The following is a 27402-nucleotide window of genomic DNA, read 5'->3' on the forward strand; positions in this document are numbered from 1 at the left end:
GACAAGAAGATAAAGGAACATGAAAAGGTTATTACTATACTGGATGAGAGAATGGATGATTTGCAAAAGGTGTACGGAAAACAATCCAAGTCCAATGAAATACTGAGACAGAAGTTTATTGATTTGGAAAACAGAAATAGGAGAAACAACTTACGAATCTTGGGACTTAAAGAGCAAATGGAAGGAGATAATCCTAAAGAATTCTTTGCAAACCTTTTGATGGAATTATTCCCTGATATTATAAAGTTTCTGCCTTTGATTGATCGTGCTCACAGATTGCCTATCTATGGATTGACTTCAAAATCAAAACCAAGATCAGTCATTGTATGTTTCCATGAATATCAAATAAAGGATCATCTGATTTGTGATGTCCGTGGAAAAGGTATGATTGACTTCCAAGGTCAGAAGATTCATATTGTTGAAGATTTTTCATCAGAAGTTATGGCAGAATGTGTTAAGTTTAAAAAAAGTTATGGCAGAGCTATACAGCCAAAATTTTCAGCCTTCTCTTTATTTTCCGGTTCAACTGAGAATAACAATGGAAGATGGATCATTTAAATGGTTTTGTACGAAGGAGCAGGCACAAGAATTTTTAGACTCAAAAAATGACTATATACATATATTGAATAGATTAAAAATCTTGCAAAAACAGAAATACTATATATTAAAAAAATGACTTTAATATTTTTCAGTATGAGTAATTGCTCTTTCCGTTTGATAAACCTGTGTAAGCTTTTTTACTGTATATTGTTTAGTCTTGGTTGGAACAGTAAATAACCTTGAATTCTTTGGAGCGGTTCCAACAGGCTCTCTAAGGGGATGTTTTCAGTGGGGGTAGATAGCGGTTGTTCTTTAACCAATTTTCTGTCTTTGGGAGGAGGGAGGGGGATGGGGAGTTCTTTTTTCTTGAAGCTGATTTGGGAAGCTAGTCAATTCTGTTGCTTAGCTAATATATCTCAAGGACTGTTATTTGGGTTTAATATACATTTCTCTGATTGGTACTTTAATCTTTCTTATAAATAGTTTTAAAGTGGATCAAAGTGTTAATTTACTTAGTTTTAATGTGAAAGGGCTAAATCACCCTGTGAAAAGAAATAAGATTTTTGCCTATATTAAAAAACTTAAGTTACCAATTGTTTTTCTTCAAGAAACCCATGTACGTAAGTGTGAGAATTCATGCCTTTTTAATCGATGGAGAAGTCTCATTTCCATTCCTTATTTCAGGCCAAAGCCAGAGGAGTTTCGATCCTTATAGATAATAAAGTTCCCTTTGTTCAACATAAAGTAATTTCTGATACTAATGGGCATTTTGTTCTAGTATCACGGAAACTAAATAACAAACTAATGGTATTTGCCAATGTGTATGCTCCGAATATAGATGACCCAGGTTTCTTTGACCTTTTTCATTTTTGCCAGATCTAAGTCTGTACACATTGGTGGTGGGTGGAGACTTTAATTGTTGCTTAGATCCAGCTTTAGGTCGTTCATCTTCTAAACAAATGATTCCAAATAAATCAGCTGTGTTTATTAAATCTTTTTTTAATGAAATATGGTATTGTTGATGCTTGGCGTTTTTTTTTCATCCAGTAGACAAGGAATATTCGTTTTTCTCTCATGTCCATCATACATATTCCAGGATTGATTTTTTATTATTGATAGTCAAATGATTCCATCAGTTGGATCCTGTGAATATAAAGAGTTTGCTGTCTCAGATCGCGCTCCTGTGCTCCTATCTTTAAATCTCCCTGGTCTTCTTCAAACAAATAGGTTTTGGCGATTTAATTTAACTTTGTTATCTGATAAAGATCTTTTAAAGTTCATGGAGAGACAAATTACTCTTTTTTTGAAGAGAATACGTAAGAGGAGACTTCTAGTCTTATCAGATGGGATGCCTTTAAGGTGTATATTAGAGGACAAATTATTTCTTATACTGCAAGTATTAAGAAAAAAGCTAATAAAGAGAGAAGTGATTTAGCTAATCAGCTGAAACTAATAGACCAAGAGTATGCCTTGGCTCCAGAACCTGCCTTATATAAAAGATGTGTTGAAACTAAAACTAAATATGATCTCCTTTTAACCTATACAATTCAAACCCAACTCCTAAAAGATAAAAGTCAATTTATATTCATGGAGATAAAACAGGTAAGTTATTGGCTGATCAGATTAAAACCTTTATAGCTAAATGGCAGATTAAAGAAATATACAAAGATAATGGTGATAGGACAACTGGTTATTTAGAAACAAATAATACTTTTAGAGAATTTTATTCTAAACTCTATAGCTCTGAATCTTCTAAGGATAATACTGTAATGAATAATTTTTTAGACCAACTAAACATTCCTACAATTTCTGCCGACAACAGAAAGTTGTTGGGACAACCTATTTCTTTTGAGGAAATTGTTGAGGCTGTGCGCTCATTACGTGTGAGGAAAGCTCTGGGTCCAGATGGATTTTCTGGAGAGTTTTACAAGATCTTTTCCTCACTGCTTATACCTCATTTATGTTCAGTTTTCTGGGATTCATTCAAGTTGGGCAGACTCCCTCAATCTTTTTATGAGGCTTCCATTTCGCTTATCCTTAAAAAGAATAAGGATCCAACTGAATGCTCTTCTTATAGACCAATTTCATTACTTAATGTTGATACTAAGATCCTATCTAAAGCTTTGGCCCATAGGATTGAAAATATTTTACCACCTGTCATTTCTGATAACCAAACTGGATTTATTAAAAATCGATATTCTCACTTTAATATTCATCGGTTATTAAATGTTATTTATTCTCCTTCTGACATGATATCGGAATGTGTGGTATCCCTAGATGCTGTGAAAGATTTCGACAGAGTTGAATGGAATTATTTATTTAAAACTTCAGAAAAATTGAATTTTAGACCTGTTTTCATTCGATGGATTAAATTACTTTATTTAGCTCCTTCCGCTAGGGTTATCACTAATTCTCATAATTCCAAAGCATTTAAGCATCAACGTGGCACTAGACAAGGCTGTCCGTTGAGCCTTTTTACTTTTTGATCTGGCCTTAGAACCTTTAGCCATTGCCTTTCGAGAATCTAATGATATCACCGGAGAGACACTATTCACGAAGTCTCGTTGTACACTGATGATCTGCTGCTATTTATTTCTAATGTTGAGACTTCATTACTTCATGTGCTTTCTTTACTCTCCTGTTTTAGCCGGTTCTCAAGTTATAAATTGAACCTACATAAAAGTGAACTTTTCCCTTTGAATAATTTGATACCAACAAATTCTAACCTTCCTTTTAAAATTGTAAGAAACCAATTTACCTACTTAGGTGTAACAATCACTAAAAACTATGAGCATTTAAAGAACATTTTCTTACCCTGTTGAATCACGTAAAAAGTATACTATCAAATTGGTTGCCTCTTCCGTTATCGCTGATTGGCCGAATTAACTCTATCAAAATTAATATATTACCTAAATTTATATATCTTTTTCAGGCAATGCCTGTTTTTATTCCTAAATCTTTTTTTTTTGATTCTCTTGACTATTATATCTTCTTATATATGGAAGAATAGGCATTCTAGATTAAATAAAATTTATCTTCAGAAAGATAAAAAGAATGGAGGATTAGCCTTACCAAACTTTAGATTTTATTATTGGACAGTTAATATAATAAATCTTATATTTTGGTTATATTACATTAATAGTGAGGATTGCCCGATGTGGGTTTTTTAGAAGCTAACTCTGTTAATAAATTTTCTATTATTTCTCTTCTTGGATCCTCACTTCCTTTGTCTCTGAGCAAATTAACTGATAATCTGGTAGTTAACCACACTATGAGAATTTGGATACAATTCCGAAAATACTTTGGCCTATTGAGATTTTCTCTTTCGAGTCCCATTTTTTCTAATTATTTTTTTAAACCCTCTATGATTGATGTGGCTTTTAAAGAATGGGATAGATTAGGTATTAAATGCTTTCAGGACTTGTTTGTAGAGAGAAGTTTCTTTTCATTTGAACAACTGTCAACTGAATATAGTTTACCCAAAACTCATTTGTTTTGATACCTACAAATAAGAGATTTTTTACGGTCTCAAATAAATACAATTCCTATAAGTCCTGATAAGTACCTACTAGATGTAATTTTTAATTTGTAACCTTTTTATAATGGATCTATATCTAATATTTATAATATGCTGTTGAGAATGATAAGCATTCCTTTAGATAAAATTAAAAATCTTTGGGAACAAGATTTACAGACTTCAATTTCTGAGGAAACTTGGAATCAAATTTTTAAGTTGGTTAACACTTCGTTATTATGCGCTCATCAATCTCTCCTACAATTTAAAGTGGTCCATAGGGCCCACATGACCAAGGATAAGTTGTCTCATTTTTATTTAGATATATCTCCGTATTGTGATAAATGTAATAATGGAGAAGCTTCACTCATTCATATGTTTTGGACATGTCCAAGTCTTAGAAAATATGGGAAAAAAGTATTTCAAACTTTCTCGATACTTTTCAAAGTAAACTTTAAGCCTAATCCTTTGACCGCTTTATTTGGTATTGTTGGAGGAAAGGATATTATTTCGGAGTCATCTGACTTGGACATGTTGGCTTTTATTTCTCTTATGGCCAGAAGGACGCTCTTGCTTAAATGGAAAGATGAGGCTCCTCCTATTCACGCCCAGTGGTTACATGATGTGATGTCATTTTTAAATTTAGAGAAGATTCAATGTTCAATCTCTGAATCTAGCCAAGACTTTCAAACATTGTGGGGCCCTTTCTGGAATTATTTTCAAAACTTTTGATTTGCTGTTAAAGCACAGATGATGACTAATAATTTTTTTTCCCTTTTTTCTTTACTAATCAGCTTCCGTCTTGGTAGTGGGTTAGTTTTTTTATATAATAAAATTACTATAATGCAATGTTACAATTTAATTAATCTGTATGAATATAGGGCAAGGAGTCTTTATACGCGATTTAGTATAATGTATTGATATTTTTTTCTTGTACTCTGTATTCTTATATGTAAAATTAATAATAATAAAAATATTGGAAAGTAGAGTACAAGAGAATCACTCAGTAGTCTTTTATTAATCAAGAAGGGGAAAGGAGTTAAGGGCCTGTGGCCATTCCCCTCAACAACAGGTATATATCATGTTAGATACTGTTGGGGGATGACCTAACAGAGGAAAGTCACAGTGTCGTGTGTCTGACACTAAACTGCCTCTGCGACTCAGAAGGGAATGGGGGGAGAAGAAGCACGCTGTGGTGATAGGGCATTCATTAGCTAGGGCAATGCACAGGAGGTTCAGTGGGTGAGAACCAGATTCCTGGATGGTACGTCGCCTCCCAGGTACCAGGGTCCAGGATATCTCGGACCCTCAGCATTTTTATGTGGGAGGGTGAACAGCTAGAAGTCATGGTCCATTTAGGTACCAATGACATGGGTAAGACGAGTGATGAGGTTCTGCATAGGGAGTTCAGGGAGTTAGGTCCTAAGTTAAAGGGCAGGACCTCCAGAGTTGTGATCTTAGGACTGCTACCTATGCCATATGCTACTGAGGCCAGAACTGGGAAGATTATTCAGTTTAAAACATGGCTAAGGAGTTCTGTTGTTCGTCCATGGTCGTCGATGAAGACCTCGACACCATTAGTCACTTTGAGACTGGATGCGGTGTGTCCGAAGATGACTGGTCAGGCTAATTCGGGCACAGAATATCCTGGTACATGTTGGGCAGACCTGTGGGCACTGCAGTTGTTGCGCTGGTGGCTCTGGACTTGCGCAGCTCGAGCTTATATTGTGTTTCAGCAACGCGCCTTGCTTGGTAACCCTGACAGCCCTTGTGGATGAGGCCGTGCCAGGTAGGGCAGTTTTGTGCCAGCTTTGGTCGTGTCTATGTCAGGCGACTTCAGGGAGGCCTTTTAGTGTGTCTTTGTAAAGTTTCTTCTGCCCTCCCCTCCCTCCTGCCCACTCCATGACTCCCAACGACTCCCTGCCAGGCTGCAGAGTCGCACCCTACTCTTGCATTGAAGTCGCCGAGCAAGATCAGCTTGTCTGTGCTGCTCACTGCTGATAGTAGGGCGTCTAGTTCTTCATAGAACCTGTCTTTCGTTTCGTCCGGGTTGGTCATTGTGGAGGCATAGGCGCTGATCAGGGCGGCTGGACTTCTGTTCTGTAGCGGAAGCTGTAGTGTCGTGAGCCGTTATTCACACCCTTGGGGAGACTGGCAAGTTTCCGAACAAGGTGACTCCTGTCGGTGAATCCAACTCCAGCATCACGACGCTCATCACTGCCGCGACCGCTCCAGAAAAAAGTGTATCCGCCTCCAGTTTCAGTCAGCTGACCTACGTTGGCAAGACGAGTCTCACTCAGGGCTGCAATGTCAATGTTGTATCTTGCAAGCTCTCTGGCAACTAAGGCTGTTCCTCTCTCTGGCCTGTTTGCTGCCGAGTTGTCCAATAGCATGCGTACCTTCCAAATGCCAATGGTGAGCGGTGTCACCTTGCGTTTTGTTGTGTTTGTTTGATCACCGAGACGCAATCCCCGCCAGCTGTGGTAAACTGGCCAGGGTGTAATGAAGGGGCACCTTTTCTAGCCCCTTCCTCATACTACAGAGGTGAGCAGTGCATTCCTAAAGAGGGCTGCTCAGTCGCCCAGCTAGACGCCGAGTTTCACTGCTGCTTCGGTCAGCGAGAAACGACCATTAGACCTGAGCCGCCTGTGTGCAGGTCCGTGACTACAGCTCCCGGTGTATCCACACCTGCTGCTTCGCCACTCGCCCACCGCCACACGACTTCACAGGTTGAGGGTGATGATGATGGTGATGATGGTGTCGAGACTAGCGCGTGATTTGGATTTAAGTGAGAGAGAGTTGCGCAGCGTCAGCCTCACTCTCTCTTCCCAATTCCCATCTGGATCCAGTGGTAAGACAGAGTCTAGACGGCTGGAGATGGGACTAGGCATAGTGGATGACCAGGACATCTTCTGTGTCTTGTCCTGCTCTACACGTTCCACGACGCTTGCAGAGACCGCCTTCTTGACCGTTGGACCTTCCATTGGTCTCGTCCGCTCAATCCGCCGGAGTCTGTCTTCACATGCTAGGATAGACAACTCCCTATCACACCGAGGGTTTGAGACCCGTCGGCTACCCTCACCTGGTTTAGCCGGCTTGTCGAGGCCGCTGCCCAGGGTATGGCCGCTGTCGCATGCAAACAGCTACGGGGAGCCACAGGTGAGAGCTGAGTGCCAGGCAGGGACCAGAGGTGGACAAACAGCCTGGAAAAGACATGTTCCCCACCAGAGATGGTACCCCCCCCCCCTGACACCCCATACACCCCGGCTAAGGAGTTAGTGTAGGAAGGAGAGCAGAAGATTTTTGGAACATTGGGCTCTCTTCCAGGGAAGGTGGGACCTGTGTAGAAGGGACGGTTTGGACCTGAACTGGAAGGGAACTAATGTCCTAACCTAACGGAAAGGCTTGTTAATACTGCACGGTGAGGTTTAAACTAGAGTTGCAGGGTGATGGGACCCAGAGTGCCAGAACTGTTAGTGGAGAGGTTATGGAGGCAGATGTTGTTAAGACTTCAGACACAGTTAGGAATCAAAAGGTTGAGCATGGTGTGACCAATGTTCTGAGCTGCATATATTTCAATGCAAGAAGTATCGTAGAAAAGGCGGATAATAGTGCGGAACATGAGGTGGCTGGTATACAGACAGGCAAAGTGTAGGGAGGAGAGGCTGTTGATAAGAAAAAACTGTAGTCAACAGGGTGAGTTGCAACGTAAAAGGTGGACAAAATTGAAAAGTGTGAATACAGGACTGAAGGTGTTGTATCTGAATGCATGCAGTATACAGAATAAGGTAGATGAACTTGCAGCACAGTTGCAGACTGGCAGGTATGATGTTTGTGGGCATCACTGAATCATGGCTGTATGATTATAGCTGGGAGCTTAACTTCAAACAATACACATTGTGTCGGAAGAATAAGCAGGAAGGCAGAGGGGGTAGTGTTGCCCTGTTGGTAAAAAATGTAATCAAATCATTAGAAAGAGATGACATAAGGTCAGAAGATGTTGAATCATTGTGGATAGAGCTAAGGAGCTGCAAGGATAAAAAGACCCTGATGGGAGCTGGACACAGTCCCACAAACAATCATAAGGAGATGACGTACAAATTACAACAGCAGATAGAAAATGCTCGCCAAATGGGCAATATTACGATAGTCATGGGGACTTCAATATACAGGTTGATCGGGAAAATCATGTTAGTGATGGATCCCAAGAGGGGAAATTTCTAGAATGCCTACGAGATGGCTTTTTAGAGCAGCTCATTGTTGAGTCCAGTAGAGGATCAGCTGTTCTGGATTGGGTGTTAGGCAATGACCTGGAACTGATTAGAGAGCTTAAGGTAAAAGAACCCTTATGGGAAGTGACCATAATATGATCAAGTTCACCCTGAAATTTGAGAAGGAGAAGCTAAAGTCAGGTGTATCAGTATTACAATGGAGTAAAAGGAAATACAGAGTCATGAGAGAGAAATTGGCCAGGATTGATTGGAAAAGAACACAGGCAGGGATGACAGCAAAGCAGCAATGGCTGGACTTTCTGGAAGCAATTCAAAAGGCACGGGGTATATATATCCCAAAACGGAAGAAGTTTTCTTAAGGAAAGATGACACAACTGTGGCTAACAAGAAAAGTCAAAGCCAATATAAAAGCCCCAAGAGAGGGCATATAATAGAACAAAAGTTAGTAGGAAGTTAGAGGTTTGGGAAGCTTTTAAAAACCAACAGAAGGCAACTAAAGTAATTAAGAAAGTAAAGAGAGAATGTTAAAATAGGCTAGCCAGAAATATTAAAAAGGATACCAAAAGTTTCTCTAGATATATAAAGTGTAAAAGAGAGGTGATAGTAGATATTGGACCACTGGAAAACGATGCTGAAGAGGTAGTATTGGGGGACAATGAAATGGTAGATTAACTGAATAAATATTTTGCATTAGTCTTCACCGTGGAAGACTCTAGCAGTATGGCGGAAGTTCCAGGTGTCAGGGGGCATGAAGAATGTGAAATTACCATAACTAGAGAGAAGTATCTTGGAAACTGAAAGATCTGAAGGTATATAAGTCACCTGGACCAGATAGTGTACACCCAGGGTTCTGAAAGAAGTGGCTGAAGAGATTGTGGAGGTTATTAATGATCTTTCAAGAATCACGAGATTCTAAAATGGTTCAGGAAGACTGGAAAATTGCAAATGTCACTCCACTCTTCAAGAAAAAAGAGAGGCAGAAGGAAGGAAATTATAGGCCAGTTAGTCTGACCTCAGTGGTTGGGAAAATTTTGGAAGCAATTAATAAAGATGTAGTCTCAGGGTACTTGGAGGCACATGATAAAATAGGCCAAAGTTAGCATGGTTTCCTGAAGGGAAAATCTTGCCTGACAAATCTGTTGGAATTCTTTGAAAAAATAACAAACAGGATAGACAAAGGAGAATCATTTGATGTTGTGTACTTGGATTTTCAGAAGGCCTTTGACTAGGTGCCAGCCCATGAGGCTGCTTAAAAAGCTACAACCCCACGGTATTTCAGGAAATATACTAGCATGGATAAAGCAGTAGCTGATTGGCAGGAGGCAAAGACTGGGAATGAAAGGAGTCTTTACTGGCTGGCTGCTGGTGACTAGTGATGTTCCACAGGGGTCTGTGTTGGGACCGATTCTTTTTATGTCATATGTCAATGATTTGGATGATGGGATTGATGGTTTTCTTGCAAAGTTTGCAGGATATGTGAAGATAGGTGGAGGGGCAGGTAGTTTTGAGGAAGTAGAGAGGCTACAGAAGGACTTCGACAGATTAAGAGAATGGACAAAAGTAATGGCGGATGGAATACATTTGAGAAGTGTTTGGTCATGCACTATGGTGGAAGAAATAAAAGGGTCGTCTATTTTTAACTGGAGAGAAAATACAAAAATCTGCGGTGCGAAGGGACTTGGGAGTCCTTGTGCAGGATTCCCTAAGTGTTAATTTGCAGTTTGAGTCTGTGGTGAGGAAGGCAAATGCAATATTAGCATTCATTTCAAGAGGACTAGAATAAGTAAAGCAAGGATGTAATCCTGAAACTATAAAAAGCACTGGTGAGGCCTCACTTGGAGTATTGTGAGCAGGTTTGGGCCCCTTATCTTAGAAAGGATGTGCTGAAACTGGAGAGGCTTCAAAGGAAGTTTATGAAAATGATTCCAGGATTGAATGGCTTGTCATATGAAGAGCGTTTGATGGCTCCAGGCCTGTATTCACTAGAATTCAGAAGAATGAGGGATGACCTCATTGAAACATTTCAAATGCTGAAAGGCCTTGATAGAGTGGATGTGGAGAGAAAGCTCCCCATGGTGGGAGAGAGGACACACCCTCAGAATAGAGGGGCATCCTTTTAGAATGAAGATGAGGAGGAATTTCTTCAGCCAAAGAGTGATGAATGTGTGGAATTCATTGCCACAGGCAGCTGTGAAGGCCAAGTATTTATGTATATTTAATGCAGAGGTTGATAGATTCTTGACTGGTCAGGACATGAAGGGACGTGGGGAGAAGGCAGGAGATCGAGGCTGAGAGAGAAATTGGGTCAGCCATGATGAAATGGCGGAGCAGACTTGATGGGCCAGGTGTCCTAATTCTCCTCCTACATTTTATGGTCTTATGGGTAGAAGCTGTTCTGGAACCTAACGGTATTGGCTTTCAAGCATTTGTATCTTCTGCCTGATGGGAGAGGGAAGAAGAGAGAATGTCGGGAGTGGGTGAGGTCTTTGATTATGTTGGCTGCTGTACCGAGGTAATAAGAATAATGAGGCAACAGGGGCTGAAGGAAGATTATTAGAAGTATAGATAGGGTAGATAACCAGTAACTTTTTCTGAGGGTCAAAATGTCTCCTACTAGAGGGCATGTAGTTAAAGTGAGAGGGGAAAGTTCAAAGGAGATTTGTGGTTCAAGTTTTTTATACAGAGTGGTGGATGTCTGGACTGTGCTGCAGAGGCAGTAGTGAAGACAGATAAGATAAAGGTGTTTAAGAGGGACCCAGATGGGTATATGAATATGGGCATTTTGTAGGCAAGAGGGATTAGTTTAGTTAGGTGTTTAATTACTAGTTTCTTTAGTTCAACACAACATCATGGGCTGAATGGCCTGTTGCTGTGTTGTACTATTGTATGTTCCCATGGTGACACAGGAGACTGCAGATGCTGCAGTCTGGAGCGACACACAATCTACTAGAGGAACTCCGTGGGTCAGGCAGCATCTGTGGGGGGGGGGGTGGGGGCGGGAGGAATTGTCACTGTTTCAGGTCAAGACCCTGCATCAACTCTCAGCCCAGAATATTGACAGTTCCTTTCTGTAACCGGAACCCGTTGACTTCCTACACCGGATTGTTTCTTGCGAATGATACAATAATACAGCAAAGAAAGAGGCCATTCGGCCCATCGGATCAGTTCAGTCTCCAGTTATTTCCACCTTCATGCCCTCCAGTCATTATGTTTGGTTGTTTGGTATCTTGACTTTACACAGGGAGAAGGGAAGTTGCACCCCCCCCAACTCCCTGTCCCTCTACAGGAACAATGGAAGGACTGATCAGTGCTTAGTTAACAAGTCATTCCATCTTTTGTCTCTGCAGTGCAAAGCCCGAAGATGTCTCGACAGCGATTCTACAGCAGAAACACCGCCCCAACCGTCTCATTGTGGATGAGGCCATCAATGATGACAACAGCATTGTTTCACTCTCTCAGGTACCCATGGTCTTGCTATCTGGTCCCGTGTCCCAGCTGGGTGGGGAGGTTTCACAGAGGTGGATTCACTGAACCTGGAAACAGGCCCTTGGGCCTACAAGGTCCACGAGCATCATCGGATATACATTCCCCCTGGTCCTGTGCTCCTGTTTTCTACCACTCACCAACACACAGCAAGTGACAGCGGACAGTCAGCCCACCAATCCACTGTGGGAGGAGTCCTGGGCACCCCAGAGGAAACCCAGGTGTGTCAGAGGGAGAGCAGCAAATTCCATGCAGACAGTACCCGAGCTGGGAATTGACCCCTGGTCACTGAAGCTGTGAGACAGTGGCTCGACCAGCTGCATCAGTGTGCTGCCCAAGTTCCATTAATGTTATCAACCCGTAGCACCCTGTTGCAAAAGCAAACACTGGGATTCCCAGCAGGTGCTGTAGACCGTCACCACTAGTAAACCTCATGGACCAACAAGAAGGTGGATTTCAGTAGCTCGTGTGTGTAGCAGAGACTCCGTTTACAAGGACATCATATCGCCGAAGAAACAGGGAGAATTAAAATGAAAAAGGGCGTGGTGAGTACTGGACCAGGAAGGATTTGTCAGAGGAAGTGGTAGAAGTGGGGATATTTGGATATGGAGGTGAGGTGCTTGGAGAGTCATTAGCTGAATGAGAGCAACTGGGACGAGCAAGAAGGAAGCAATGGTTGGCATGGAGTGGTTGTGCTGAAGGTCCTGTTTCTGTGCTGTTCTGTGTTCTGTAACTAGGAAGGATACAAAACAGGCCTTCAAGCTCAAAAGAGTGTGGAGGAGGTTCACAAGGATGTTGCCTGCAGCCTAACTGGACCATGAGGACCAGTTAAGCTAGTCCCATTGCTTGCTTTTTGCCCAAAAGTTTCTAAACCTTTCCTACCCGTGAACTTGTCAAGTACATTTTCAATGTGGTTAATGTACCTGCCTTGACCACTTCTTCTGGCGGGACAGTACGGAAGCAAGGCGGTTAGTGCAACACTGTTATGGCACCAGTGACCACCGATCGGGGTTCAGTTCCCACTGCTGTCTGTATGTTCTCTCTGAATGGGCATGGGATTCCTCCATGAGCTCCCGTTTCAAAAATCAGTTGGTTTAATTCAAAGGGTTCAACTTAATATCAGTGAATGAAAACAGTATACAACCTGAAATTCATACTCTTCACAGACATCCATGAAACAAGAAACCCCAAAGAATGAATGATGGAAACACCTGGACCCCAAACCCCACCTCCCCACCCCCCCCCACACACACAAGCAGCAGCCAAAGCATCGGCCCTCCCCTCACTTGCACCAACAGAAACACCAAACCCCGCCCACCAAGTAAAAGTCCCCAAAGAGACCTTGGTCTATAGTCCCATCAAAAACTACAGTCCATAACCTAGCACTACAGGTGTATTCACATTGCAAAAAGAGAGAGAGAGAGCAAGGGAACATTACACATGCATAGACAACCGATCAATACGCAGACATGGACTACAGTCCATACATAGTGCCAAGGGGAGTTGTTGCTCTAAAAGAAATAGATCCATACATTACGTCAGGGTTAGTAAGTTGTGGTCACTCTGTGTTTCTGCCGGAGATGTTCTGAGTTCTTCCCAGCACAGTCCTTGCTGATCTGACACACATGCCACATTTCACTGTATGGTCTGATGTTCAGATGTACATGTGACAAATAAAGATAATCTTTACCTTTATCTCACTCTAAGTGATGCCTGCGAGCTCGGCGACAACGTTTAAGTGAAGTTTGGATATGTACATGGATAGAATGGGTATGGAGGGCTATGGTCCTGGTGCGGGCCAATGGGAGTAGGCAGCTTAAATGGTTTGGCATGGACTAGATGGGCCAAAGGGCCTGTTTCTGTGCTGCATTTTTCTACGACTATATATACTGACCAGCCAGTGGGTTAAAATGTTTCCCCTCAGCTTCCTATTAAATTTTAGTCCTCTCATCTTAACCTATACCCTTCCTTGTGGGGAGAAGGCAAAAGAATGGGGATGAAAGGAAATATAAATCAGTAATGGAGCATCATCTTCCAGTAGTCCAATATCCATGCTCACCTCTCTTTTACACTTCATGTATCTGAAGAAACTCACAGTATTTTTTTTAATATTATTGGCTAGCTTACTTTCATATTCCATTTTAACTTTCCTAATGACTTTTTTAGTTGCCTTCTGTTTTAAAAGCTTCCCTATCCTCTAATTTCCCACTAACTTTTGTTCTATTATATGCCCTCTCTTTAGCTTTTATATTGGCTTTGACTTGTTAGTCATGGTTGTGTCATCTTGCCTTTAGAATACTTCTTCCTCTTTGGGATGTATATATCCTGTTCCCTCTGAACTGCTTCCAGAAATTCCAGCCATTGCTGCTGTGCCGTCATCCCTGCCAGTGTTCTTTTCTTGTCAACTCTGGCCAACTCCTCTTCTCATGCCTCTGTAATTCCCTTTCCTCCACAGTAATACTGATACATCTGACTTTAGCAGCTTCTTTTCAAATTTCAGGGTGAACTTGATCATATTATGATCACTTGATCCTGAGGGTTCTTTTCCCTTAAGCTCTCTAATCAATTATATAATACCCAATCCAGAATTGCTGATCACCTACTGGGCTCCTCCAGGATCTGTTCTAAAAAGCCATCTCTTTGAAATTTCCCTTCTTGGGCTCCATCACCAACCTGATTTTCCCAATCTATCTGCATATAAAAATCGCCATGACTATTGTAACATTGCCCTTTTGGCATGCATTTTCTATTTCTCATTGTAATTTGTAGACCATATCCTTACTACTGTTTGGTGCTCTGTATATCAATCCCACCAGGGTCTTTTTACCCTTGCAGTTCCTTAATTCTATCTACAATGTTTCAACGCTTTTCAAACCTATGTCACCTCCTCCTAATCATTTAATTTGATTTTTTACCATCAGAGCAACACAACCCCCTCTGCCTTCCTGCCTGGCCCTACAATACAATGTGTATCCTTGGATATTAAGCTCCCAGCTGTAATCTTCTTTCAGCCGTGATTCAGTCACGCCTACAATATCATACCTGGCAATCTGTAACCGTGCTACAAGTTCATCTACCTTATTCCGTATAATGTGCACATTCAAATATAACACTGTCAGTCCTGTATTCACCCTTTTCAATTTTGTCCGCCTTTTACATTTGAACTCATCCTGTTGACTTCAATTTTGCCCTATATCAGCTTCTCCCTGTTTGCAGTCTCACAACACATGGCTTTTGTTTGTAAACCAACTGCCTCATCTTCAGCACTATCAGTCTGGTTCCCATCCCCTGCCAAATTAGTTTAAACCCTCCCAAACAACTCCAGCCAACCTGCTTGCAAGGATATTGACCCCCCTCGGGTTCGGGTACATGTCGTACCTTTGCCAGGAGGGATCCCAATGATCCATATATCTGAACCCCTAATCCCTGCACCAGTTCCTCAGCCACGCATTCACTTGCCAAATCATCCTTTTCTTACCTCACTAGCACATGGCACAGGCAGAAATCCAGAGATTACTACCCTGGAGGTTCCTTTCTTTTTCAACTTTCTGCTAGCTCCCTAAAATCTCTCTCCAGGACCTCCTCACCTTGTCTGCCTAGATCATTGGTGCCAACATGTGCCAAGACATCTGGCTGCTCACCCTCACCCTTGAGATGGATCCAATTCGAGACATCTCTGATCCTGCCACCAGGGAGGTAACATCCTATCTGGATGTTTCTAGGGAGCCCACAGAACTTCGCCTCTGTTCCTCTGACTAGGGAATCACCTATCAACACAGCACCAGACTCAGTGCCAGAGACCCAGTCACTGTGGCTCCCCCAGTAGGTCGCCCCCTCAATAGTATCTGAAGCTATGTACTTTTTCTTGAGGGAAATGGCCACAGGTGTACTCTGCACTGGCTGTGCATTTCCCCTCCTTCTCCAGACAGTCACCCAATTACTGTCTCCTGCAACTTAGGGGTGACTACCTCCTTGTAGCTCCTGTCTATCACCTCCTCATTCTCCTGTATGAGTTGAAGGTCATCGAGCTGCAGCTCCAGTTCCTTAATATGTTCTCTGAGGAGTTGCAGCTCGATGCACCCGGTGAAGATGTGTTTATCTGGGAGACTGGAGGTCTCCCATACTTCCCACAACCAACACAGAATATAAAACACTTCCCTGGGAGCCACTCTCCATTGACTACTATGCCCTAACAAATAGGAACAGGAAGAAAGAAACTTTCCAAATATGTTACCTCGCCCAAGCCGGAAGAGCCAAAGCCACTCTAAACACTCAAAAGGATAGCCGTTCTGCTTGCACTTGAGTTATTTTTATTGCCCTTTCTAATGAATCACTCTTTCCGATTGATCGCTTCACAACTCAGAGAAACTGCCGCGAAGCAGTGCCTTTTAAATTTCGATCATTGTCCTGATTGAAAGGAAACTTCTTTTACACAACCCTGAAGATGATTGTCCAACTCGGGTGCCCTGACTGACGAAGACCAGTGTGTCAAGAGCCATTTTACTCTGTCTGTCTGCAATACCACTTTCTGAGGACAATGTGCTTCTATTGCTGGGACCATCTGTTCCACAACACTCCCCAGGACCCTGCCATTTACTGTGAAAATGCCACCACCATTTACCTTCCCCAACTGATTAAGATCCCTCTGTAAACCCCAATAACCAACACTCAGAGTTCAAAATAAATTCATCATCAAAGTGCTTATATGTCATCATATACAACCCTGAGATTCATTTTCTTGTGGGCATAGTCAGTAAATCCATAATAGAATAAAATCCGTAACCGAATCCATGAAAGAAGCTGCCAACTTGAGCATTCAACCAGGTTGCAAAAGACAGCAAACTGCAAATGCAAAAAAAGAAATAGTAATAATACATAAATAAGCAATAAATATTGAGAACATAGAGTCTACTAAGGGAACAAAATTAGCTTTATAAAGATCCTTACATTTTTTAGTAATTATAATACCTAAATATCTAAAAGAGTCTGAAACTTTAAAAGGAGTATTATCATATATAGAGCCAGAATCATTTAAAGGAAACAATTCACTTCTACTAAAATTTATTTTATATCCTGAAAAACCTCCAAATTCATTCAATAATTTTAGCAAGGCAGGAATGGATTCGTCAGGGTTAGATATATAAACCAATAAATCATCAGCATAAAGAGAGACCTTATGCATGGTCTCATTCACAAAGATCCCATGGATATTTTTAGCCTCTCAAGTGATGCTATGTCGTAGGTTGGAGAAAATTAGAAGTCGAACCTTTGAATCTTTATTTGATTTTGAGAAAAGATGGGGCTCATTTGCTCGTTATTATCATTTGAGTTAATTGATATAATTTTTCCACGATCTAATTGTAAATTTTTTTAGTATATTTTCTTTTCTTGCTGGCGGTTTGATGTTTATTTTTAGAAGCTTTTTGTATGACGCATGGCTCCGGGATTGTTCACCTAATGGGTTCTTTTTTTTCTCTCACTTTTCTGCTTAGTAGGTTTTTTTTGTTATCACAATTTTTTTTTCAATCTTTAAGATAATTTTTTTTTGAGGCATTGTAAGTGTTGTTACTTCGATGTACTCATGTTATTTTTCCTATATACAATAAAAAGATTTGAAAAGAAAAGAAATGAAATATTGAGAACATGAGATGAAGAGTCCCTGAAAGTGAGTCCATTTAGTTGTAGGAACATTTCAGTGATAAGGCAAGTGAAGTTAAGTGAAGTTATCACCTTTGGTTCAAGAGCTAATGGTTGAGGTTTAATAACTGCTCCTGAACCTGGTGGTGCAAGATCTGAGACTACTGTCCGTCTTCCTGACGGCAACAGCGAGAAGAGAACATGTGTTGGGTGATGGGGGTCCCTGATGATGGATGCTGCTTTCCTGCAATAACGCTTTGTGTGCTCAGTGGTGGGGAGATCTTTACCTCTGATGGACTGGGCCATATCCATCTCTGTCGTAGAATTTTCACTGTCAATAACACAATCTGTTTTAGTGTCATTGGCACACTGGTTACCCATTGCTAATGGCCTTGAGATATTTTGCTACATCAATGCACGTTGGAGACTTCAGGGTAATTCTGGAGAGGAGATAACTTTCTTTTTATGAATTGTTCTTTGGCTGGCTAGATCTTCTGAGCATGCTCACTTGGGGCTCGGTGTTTCTTGCAGGTCAAGATGGACGAGCTGCAGCTTTTCCGTGGGGACACCGTCCTGCTGAAGGGGAAGAAGCGGAGGGAGACGGTTTGCATTGTCCTGTCAGATGACACCTGCAGCGAGGAGCGGATCCGAATTAGCAGGGTGACTCGGAACAACCTACGGGTGCGACTCGGAGATGTTGTGAGGTGCACTTGCTCGTCACACTGAGGAATATCTTGAAGCTCTTCGCAGGAGGGCTGATGGACAAAATGCAGTGGTCAGCCAGCTAAGGGATGTGGTAGAAAGCAAGTTCAAAAGAGAAGTTTTTGAAAGCAGGGAAGTAGTTCCAAACAGGAAGGGAATTTCATCCTTGTCTGCTGGAACTAGGTTTAAATGATTAACTTTGGTGATGATCCAGGGTACCATCTTGGGAAAATGTAGAGTTGGAGGAGGCTATAGTGAGAGAGTGCAACCTATTTTCAATAATATAATAATAGTTGATGACACAGTCAGCATGTACAGATGACCGAGTTAGAGTTCAGAAGAGTTAGTGCTATTACCTCCCAGCGCCAGGGACCCGGGTTTGATCCTGAGCTCAGGTGTTGCCTGTGGGGAGCTTGCCCTCGCCACCGTGCTCTCTCTGGGTGCTCCAGATTCCTCCCACACCCCAGGGAAGTTCATTGGTGAGTGGAAGTTACATCTAGTGTAGGTTAAGTGTAGGAAAGTCCAGCAGGGAGTTATTGTACATGTGCAGGAATTGTTGGACTGTAGGGGTATAAGGAGCTAAGGAGAGGGAGATTCATTCCAGTGAGGTTACTGATGGCCTCTTTGTTGTTATAAAATAAGATGGGAGTGACATACATCAGATTTCTCTCTTTAAAGGCACCACTGAACCGAACAACACCCTGTGATAAAATGATGATAAAATAAATGGTCTCCGTTATATTAATTGATTTAATGAACTAAATTTAGAACCCCTAATGGGATCCTTGTTCTAGTCCTTGATTTGCACTTCAGGATCAACATTACCCACATGTAAGGAGCACGGTTTTAAATAGTGGTGCCACCCTATCAGGAACCAGTGTATGCCGGGAGTAGGGACTGGCATCAGGGTGAACAAGACTTGTGAGCGTTTTCATTGGGATGCAAGTTACAGGTGGTGGCAACTTGAGAGGCTGGGCAGCAGAACACAGGAATGACCAAGTGTGGCGTGACCCAGGTATGGAGACGAAATAAGAAACCAATCTCCAGTAATAGCCAAGAACAACGCCAAAAGCTCTAATTATCACACAGCCTCCAGATACAAATACCTACCTTGACACTAACCCTAACGCTGTAGAGACAATAACAGAGTGCCTGAATGACTAGATGACCTTCAGAAGCACTGCCAAAGGCAATGAAACACCTGAGATAAGGCAGTAGTTGTATAAGCAATAAGCCTAACAATGTCTTCCCTATAGCTGGGTGACCTGGACTTCAAATGGAGGGCTAATACAGGTGAGGTGTAGGTGCTACTCTGAGGGTAGACGGGGAAGCAGGGAGATGCAGTAAATCCAATGATCCAGTACTAAATACTCCTACAGTATCTGATATTATGCAATAATTTTTATCACAGCAGATTGCTTGAGATGTGTTAGATGCTCATATGCCTCCAGCATATATTTTATGTTTCTGGTACACTCTCTTGACTACTTAACTGTTAATAAAACCATAAGATCATAAGATATAGGAGCAGAATTAGGCCATTTGGCCCATCGAGTCTGCTCCACCATTTCATCATGGCTGATCCATTTCCCTCTCAGTCTCAATCTCCTGCCTTCTCCCTGTTATCTCTTCATGCCCTGACTAATCAAGAATCTTTCAACCTCTGCCTTAAATATACATAAAGACTTGGCCTCTACAGCTGCCTGTGGCAAAGAATTCCACAGATTTCCCACTCTCTGGCTAGAGAAATTCCTCCTCATCTCCATTCTAAATGAACATCCATCTGTTCTGAGGCTGTCTCCTTTGGTCCTAGACTCCCCCACCATAGGAAACATCCTCCCCACATCCACTCTGTCATGGCTTTTAACCATTCAATGCGATCCCCACCCATTCTTCTGAATTCCGGTGAGTAAAGGCCGAAAGCCATCAAACGCTCTTCACATCATAAGCTTTTCAATCCCAGAATCATTTTTGTTGACCTCCTTTGAACCCTCTCCAATGTCAGCACATCCTTTCTTTGCTAGGGGGCCCAAGAGTGCTCACAGTATTCCAACTGAGAACTCACCAGTGCCTTATGAATCCTCAGCAATACATCCTTGCATTCTTGTTAACAGAATGTATAATACCCTGGGATACACAGGGCCTTGGTGGTAGTGAAATGCCATGTTTTTCAGGCTGTCAGAGCATACCTTTCTTTCCCTTTTTTCCCATTAATTCTGGCATGCTTGTCCTTCAGTATCCAGGCGTGCCCAGATGTGAAATACGGAAAGCGGATTCACGTGCTGCCCATTGATGACACCATTGAAGGGCTGACAGGAAATTTGTTTGAAGTCTATCTGAAGCCCTACTTCCTGGAGGCTTATCGGCCTGTGCACAAAGGTATGACCAATGCACCATGACTAGATTAAATGAGCTTTATTCGTCGCACGTACATCGAAACATACAGAGGAGTACCTCGATTTGTGTTGACGACCAACGCAGTCCGAGGAGCGTGCTGGGAACGAAGCTTCTGATGCCCACAACTCACTAACCCTAACAGTACATCTTTTAGAATATGGGAGGAAACTGGAGCACCTGGATGAAACCCATGTGGTCATGGCAAGAACACGCAACCGTACAGAGAGCGGTGCGAGTCAGACCCTGATTGCTGGTGCTGTAAAGTTTGGCTTGAGTGTGGCTTCTGTAAGACTTATTTGATCAATGTAGAGTGCACAGCACATGAATAGGTTCTCCGGTCCACAATGTCTGTGCTCTACCTAATGCCATGTTCAACTGATTCCACCTGCCTGTACATTGTCTATATCCCTACATGTTCCTGTATCTGTCTAAATGCCTCTTAAGCATCGATAATCTCATCTCTTCCACCCACCACCTGTGGCAGCACGTTCAAAGTACCTACTGCTCTTTGTGTTTAACACAAAAAAGCTTGCCCTGTGGGTCTTGCCCCCACTCTCCTATGACTTCTAGAGTTAGAGAGTCATAAAAACACGTTACAGTACAGGTGGCCCGGGTTCAGTCCGTGCCACTGCCTGTCAGGAGTCTGTTCGCTCTCCCTGTGACCACGTGGTTTCCTCCTGGTGCTCCAGTTTCCTCCCACATTCCAAAGATGTACTGGTTGGAAGGTTAATTGGTCATTGTTAACTGTCCAGTGATTAGGCTCGGGTTAAATTGGGGATTGCTGGGCAGCACAGCTCGGAAGACCAGAAGCCCTATTCCATGTTGTATCTCAATAAAAAAAATTAAAAAGGAAAGCACAGAAACAGGCCCTTCAGCCCATCTAGTCCATGCCAAACATTTAAACTGCCTACTCCCATCGACCTGCACCTGGACCATAGCCCTCCATACCCCTACCATCCATGTACCTATCAAAACTTCTCTTAAACATTGAAGTTGAGCTGGCATGCACCACTTGCACTGGCAGCTCATTCCACACTCTCGTGACTTGCTGAGTGAAGAAGTTTTTCCTCATGTCACCCTTAAACTTTTCACCTTTCACCCTTAACCCATGACCTAAGGTTGTACTCTCACCCAACCTCAGTGGAAAAAGCCTGTGTGCATTGACCCTAGCTACAGCACTCTGGTGTTTCATATTTCCACTCTTGGAGAAAGCTTCTGACTGTCACCCTCATAAATTGAGAAACTTCCTTAAGCCTCCGACACTTTAGAGAAAGCAATCCAAGTTTTTCCACCTTCTCCTTCTAGCCAGTACTCCAATCCGAGCAGTGTCCTGGTGAACCTCTTCTGCACACTCTCTAAAGCCTCCATCACACGCAACACAAAGAATTTTTTCTCTGTAGCTCAGTATGTGTGACGATAATGAACCAATTTACCATCTTACCGGGGTGACCAGGACTGCACACAACACTCGAGGTGTGGTGGCCTAACCAAAGTCTGGTGTCAGTGCCATTCAGAACAAAGCAAACTGTTGTTCAGTGCCTCATGTAGGTGAAAGGCGAAATACCTGATGGGAACCTAACAGGGATCTCCTTCACCGAGAGGGTGGCGTCAGTGTGGAACGAGCTGCCAGTGCGACTGGTGGATGCAGACTCAATTTCAACACGGAAGAGAAATTTGGATAGGTACAGTATGCGGATGGGAGGGTTTTGGAGGATTATACTCCTGGGGCAGGTAGGTGAGACTAGGCAGAAGGTCAGGTCGGCATGGACTCATTTCCATGTTGTGGTGGATGAGGGCTTGATTGCAACATTTAAGAGAAATTTAGACAGATGCATGGATAGAAGGGGGATGCAGGGCTATGGTCCAGATGCAGGTCAACGGGACTAGGCAGAGTAACGGTTCAGCAAGGAATAGATGGGCTGAAGGACCTCTTTCTATGTTGTAGTGCTCTATGACTCTATCTAGCATCCTACGCATACTTCCCCTACATCACTGGCACACAGTGACTGCAATGTCCGCTGTTTATAGAATATTCTGTAGGTTCTCATCTGGGCTAATCTGACAGCACCTCCCAAACCCTCCAGCTTCGTGACCAAGAGTAGCAGGATACCGCCAGCAGGTTCCCTTCTAGCTTATGCATCATCCTGACCTGCAAATATATTGACAGTCATTCAACATCTCTAGGTCTAAATCCCTACCCAGCAGGACTGTGGGATAACCTTCACCCCACAGACTACATTCGTTCACGGAGAAGGCTAACCACCAGCTTGTCAGGGTATGACCAACACCTCCTGATTAAATATATGGTGTATTTGACATCACATTGCTAACTGTCAGTCTGGATCAGAGAGGCTTCAGTAAAACTTAACTGACGAGGGCAATTGCAGACTTGGGACAGCACAACAGCACTACTAGTAGAGCTGTACCCTTACAGCTCCAGCGACCCAGTTATGAACCTGACATCTCAGGTGACGTCTTTGTGGAGTTTGCACGTTCTCCCTGTAATCACATGAGGTTTCCTCTGGTTACTCAGTTCCCCCCACGTCCCAAAGTCGTGTAAGTTAGTGGGTTAATGTGCCACTAAACACATTCTGAATCAGAGTCAGGTTTAATATCACCGGCATGCGTCGTGAAATTTGTTAACTTTGCGGCAACAGTTCAATGCAATACATAAAAAACATGTATTACAGTAAGAGTGTATATATGTATATATATACAATAGTTAAATATAATACGTAGTGCAAAAATAGAAATAAAAAAGTAGTGAGGTAGTGTTCATGGCTTGAATGTCCATTGAGAAATTGGATTGAGATTGGGGAAGAAGCTGTTCCTGAATTGGTGAGTGTGTTCCTTCAGGCTTCTGTACCTCCTTCCTGATGGTAACAATGAGAACAAGGCTTGTGTGTCCTGGGTGATGGGAGTCTTTACTGATGGATGCTGTCTTTTTGAGGTATTGCTCATTTAAGATGTCCTGGATGCCAGGGCGGCTAGTGTCCTTGATCGAGCCTGCCAAGGGCGCGCTGGGGGCAGGCCACAAGTGTTGCCACATGTTCTGGTGCCAATACCACATGCACACAGTGTTCTGGCAGCAACATCAAAATTGAACAAGGCAACACAGCAAAACAAGCTGCTTTTTCCCATTCCTGCCACTCATTCACCCATCCACCCGGACAGGCCATCTCCAGACCTCCGGTCCTTTCCCTGGATTCTCAGACTTGTAGACTTTGGGCCTCCAACTTCATCAGGGATATTTGTCGGTTCTTGTTCATGCAATGAAGCAGAGAGTGTGTTTGGTCTTCAGGTGGAAACGTGGATGATTTGAAGGATGAAGAAGACACACTGTCCCCAAATGGATGAACGGTCTCAACCATCTCCCTCCATAAGTGCTGCCTAGCTGCTGAGTTCTTCCGGTGCCTTTCAGGTTGATTTAAAGGAACGGTCATTGTTGTTGGTTGGTGGAGTGAAATTGAGGCGTTGAATAATATATTCACCTTTTTCAAACTAACTTGGGAACTGGACTTTTGATCTTTCCGATACAGGGTTTGTGTCGGGGGTAGCTGACTAACGACGGCCTCGTGTGTGTGTGTGTGTGTGTGTGTGTGTGTGTGTGTTCCTCTGTGTTTTCCAGGAGACATCTTCTTGGTGCGTGGAGGTATGCGAGCTGTGGAGTTCAAGGTGGTGGAGACTGACCCTTCACCTCATTGCATTGTGGCTCCAGACACAATCCTGCACTGCGAGGGCGAGCCAATCAAACGAGAGGTAAGGTCAACCCTGCTGGCTTTACAAGCGCATCACACCTCAAAATTCAAAGTTCAAAGTATATTTATTATCAAAGTACTTATATGTCATCATATATGACCCTGAGATTCAGTTTCTTGCAGAATTTTACAGTAGAACAAAGAAATACAATAGAATCAATGAAAAGCTCACACAAAGACTGACAAACAACCAATATGCAAAAATAGACAAATTGTGCAAATACAAAAAGAAATAATAATAATAATTATTATTAAACAGTGAACTAAATAACTAAATATACTGAGCACATGAATTGTAGAGACCTTGAAAGTGAGTCCATAAATTGTGTTCAGTGATCAATTCAGTGTTGTGCGGATTGAAGTTTTTCATAATTAATAAGCTCCAAGACCTGGGCCTCGACATCACCTTATGCCATTGGCTTTTTGATTTCCTCACTTGCAAACCCCAGTCAGTCACCTCCTTCAGTGATGTCAACTCTTGCAGGCCAGATTTAACTGAGCCAATCACTCTTGCAGTTCAGCCTGACTGTTGAGATGGGGAAGAGGTGACATCTAATATTTGTTTGTTGAGATACAGCGCAGAGTAGGCCTTCCAGCCCCGATTTAACCCTAAGCTAATCATGGGACAGTTTACAATGACCAATTAACCTATCAGTACGTATTCGGACTGTGGAGGAAACCAGAGCACCTGGAGAAAACGCACACGGTCACGTGGAAAACGTACGGACTCCTCTGGAACTGAGTCACTAGGTAATGAGGGCAAAGGATTCCTGATCATTGCAAGTGTCCCCTCATTAAAGGAACAAAAGGTCAGGCTGCACCTTGAAGCAAAATATTGCAGGAGGTTTGAATGAAGCCGGAAATACCCAGATGATCAGGCAGCATTTGTAAATGTTTCAGTTCTCTCCCTACAGAATATTCAGCCCACATAACAGTCTCCCTTCCATTAACTCCATCTACGCTCTCCACTGTCTTACCAAAGCAGCCAACATAATCAAGGACCCCGCTCGCTCTTATCACCTTCTCTGCTCCCCGTTCCTGTTAAGCAGAAGGTGAGAATGCGTACCACCACAGTCAATGAATCAAAGTCAGAATCAGTTTTATATCAGGTTTAATATGTCGTAAAATTTGTTAACCTTGCAGCAGCAGTATGATGCAATACATAATCATCAAAAAATCCATGAGGTACATTGAATGTGTATATATATAATAGTTAAATTAAATAAGTAGGGCAAAAATAAAAATAAAAAGTAGTGAGGTGGTGTTCAATATCCATTCAGAAATCAGATATCAGAGGGGAAGAAGCCGTTCCTGAATCATTAAGTGTGTGCCTTCAGGCTTCTGTACCTCCTCCTGATGGTAACAATGAGAACAAGGGCATGACCTGCGTGATGGGGGTCTTTAATGATGGATGCCATCTTTTTGAAGCATTGCTCCCTGAAACTGTCCTGGATACACTGAGGCTAGTGCTCATGATGGAGCTGACTAAGTTTACAACTCTCTGCAGCTTGCTTCAATCACAAGCCATGGATGGACCAGGAGGTTCGTCATCTACTGAGGGTTTGATCTGTGGCATTAACGTCTGGCGACCCAGGCCTGTACCAGAAAACCAGGTATGACATGCGGAGGGCTATTTCAAGAGTGAAGAAACAATTCTGAGCAAGGTTGGAGGCGACATTGGATGCACGTCAACTCTGGCAGGGTTTGCAGGACATTACTTCCTGCAAGACTAAACTTAATAGCACAAATGGCAGCGATGCTTCACTACCAGATAATCTCAACGCAGTTTATGCCCGCTTTGAAAGGGAGCATATAAGTACAGCTGTGAAGATGCCTGTTGCACCCGGTGGCCCTGTGATCTCTGTCTGGAGGCCAACGTCAGGCTGTCTTTCAGGAAAGTGAACCTTCATAAGGTGGCAGGCCCCGATGGAGTACCTGGTAAGGCTCTCAGAACTTGTGCCACCCAACTGGCGGGAGTATTCAAGGACATTTTTAACCTCTCACTACTACGATTGGAGGTTGCCAGTGTGAGCTGCCTTAATGACAGTCATCCAGTGGCACTGACATCTACGGTGATGAAATGCTTTGAGATATTGGTCATGGCTAGAAACAACACCTGCCTCAGCGAGGACCTGGACCCACTGCAATTTGCCTATCACCGCAATAGGTTTACAGCAGACACCATCTCAATGGCTCTTCACACGGCCTTAGACCACCTGGACAATGCAAACACCTATGTCAGGATGCTGTTTGTTGACTGTAGCTCATCATTCCTACAGTCCTGATTGATAAGCTACAGAACCTGAGTCTCTGTACCTCTGCAATTGGATGCTCGACTCCTAACCAGAAGACCACAATCTGTGTGGATTGGTATTAATAACTGCTCCTCATTGACGATCAACGCTGGCGCACCTCGGGGGTGTGTGCTTAGCCCACTGCTCTACTCTCTGTGCGTGCGGCTAGGCACACCTCAGATGCCAACTGTATATTTTCTGAAATACAACCATTGTTGGCAGAATCTCAGATGGAGATGAGAGGGTGTACAGGAATGAGATATACCAGCTGGTTGAGTGGTGTCGCAGCGACAACCTTGCATTCAAGGTCAGTAAGACCAAAGAGCTGATTGTGGACTTCAGAAAGGTTAGGACAAGGGATCACAAACCAATCCTTATAGAGGGATCGGAATTGGAGAGAGTGAGCAATTTCAAGTTCCTGGGGGTCAAGATCTCAGATGATCTAACCTGATCCCAACATATCGAGGCAAGACAGTGGCTATATTTTATTAAGTGTTTGAGGACATTTGATTTGACACCTAAGACACTCAAAAACTCCTACTGATGTACCAGGGAGAGCATTTTGACAGGCTGCATCACCATCCGGTTTGGGGGGGTGGGGTTGCTGCTGCACAGGATCAGAAGAAGTTACAGAGAGTTGTAAGATGAGTTATCTCCATCTTGTGTACTTGCCTCCATAGTATCCAAGACATTTTTAAGGAAGCGATGTTTCAGAAAGGCAACGACCATTATTAAGAATCCCCATCACCCAGGGCATGCCCTTTTCTCACTGTTACCATCAGGAAGGAGGTACAAAAGCCTGAAGGCACACACTCAGCGATTCAGGAACAGCTTCTTTCCCTCTG

At 42.9% G+C, this 27402-nt stretch overlaps 1 protein-coding gene across 3 annotated transcripts in view; it reads left to right on the forward strand.

Annotated features, from left to right (window-relative positions):
• The window catches only part of LOC134339448 (transitional endoplasmic reticulum ATPase-like), an 83079-nt gene that overhangs the window by 25676 nt on the left and 30001 nt on the right, over positions 1 to 27402 (forward strand). For all 3 annotated transcript variants that reach the window (XM_063035967.1, XM_063035969.1, XM_063035968.1), the window contains exons 2-5: positions 11634 to 11745; positions 17938 to 18110; positions 20345 to 20487; positions 24134 to 24264. In XM_063035967.1, the coding sequence (XP_062892037.1) occupies positions 11634 to 11745; positions 17938 to 18110; positions 20345 to 20487; positions 24134 to 24264 (559 nt within the window). The remainder of the gene's footprint in view (positions 1 to 11633; positions 11746 to 17937; positions 18111 to 20344; positions 20488 to 24133; positions 24265 to 27402) is intronic.

This window comes from Mobula hypostoma, chromosome 29, assembly GCF_963921235.1.
Source record: "Mobula hypostoma chromosome 29, sMobHyp1.1, whole genome shotgun sequence".
Taxonomy (NCBI): Eukaryota; Metazoa; Chordata; class Chondrichthyes; order Myliobatiformes; family Myliobatidae; genus Mobula; species Mobula hypostoma.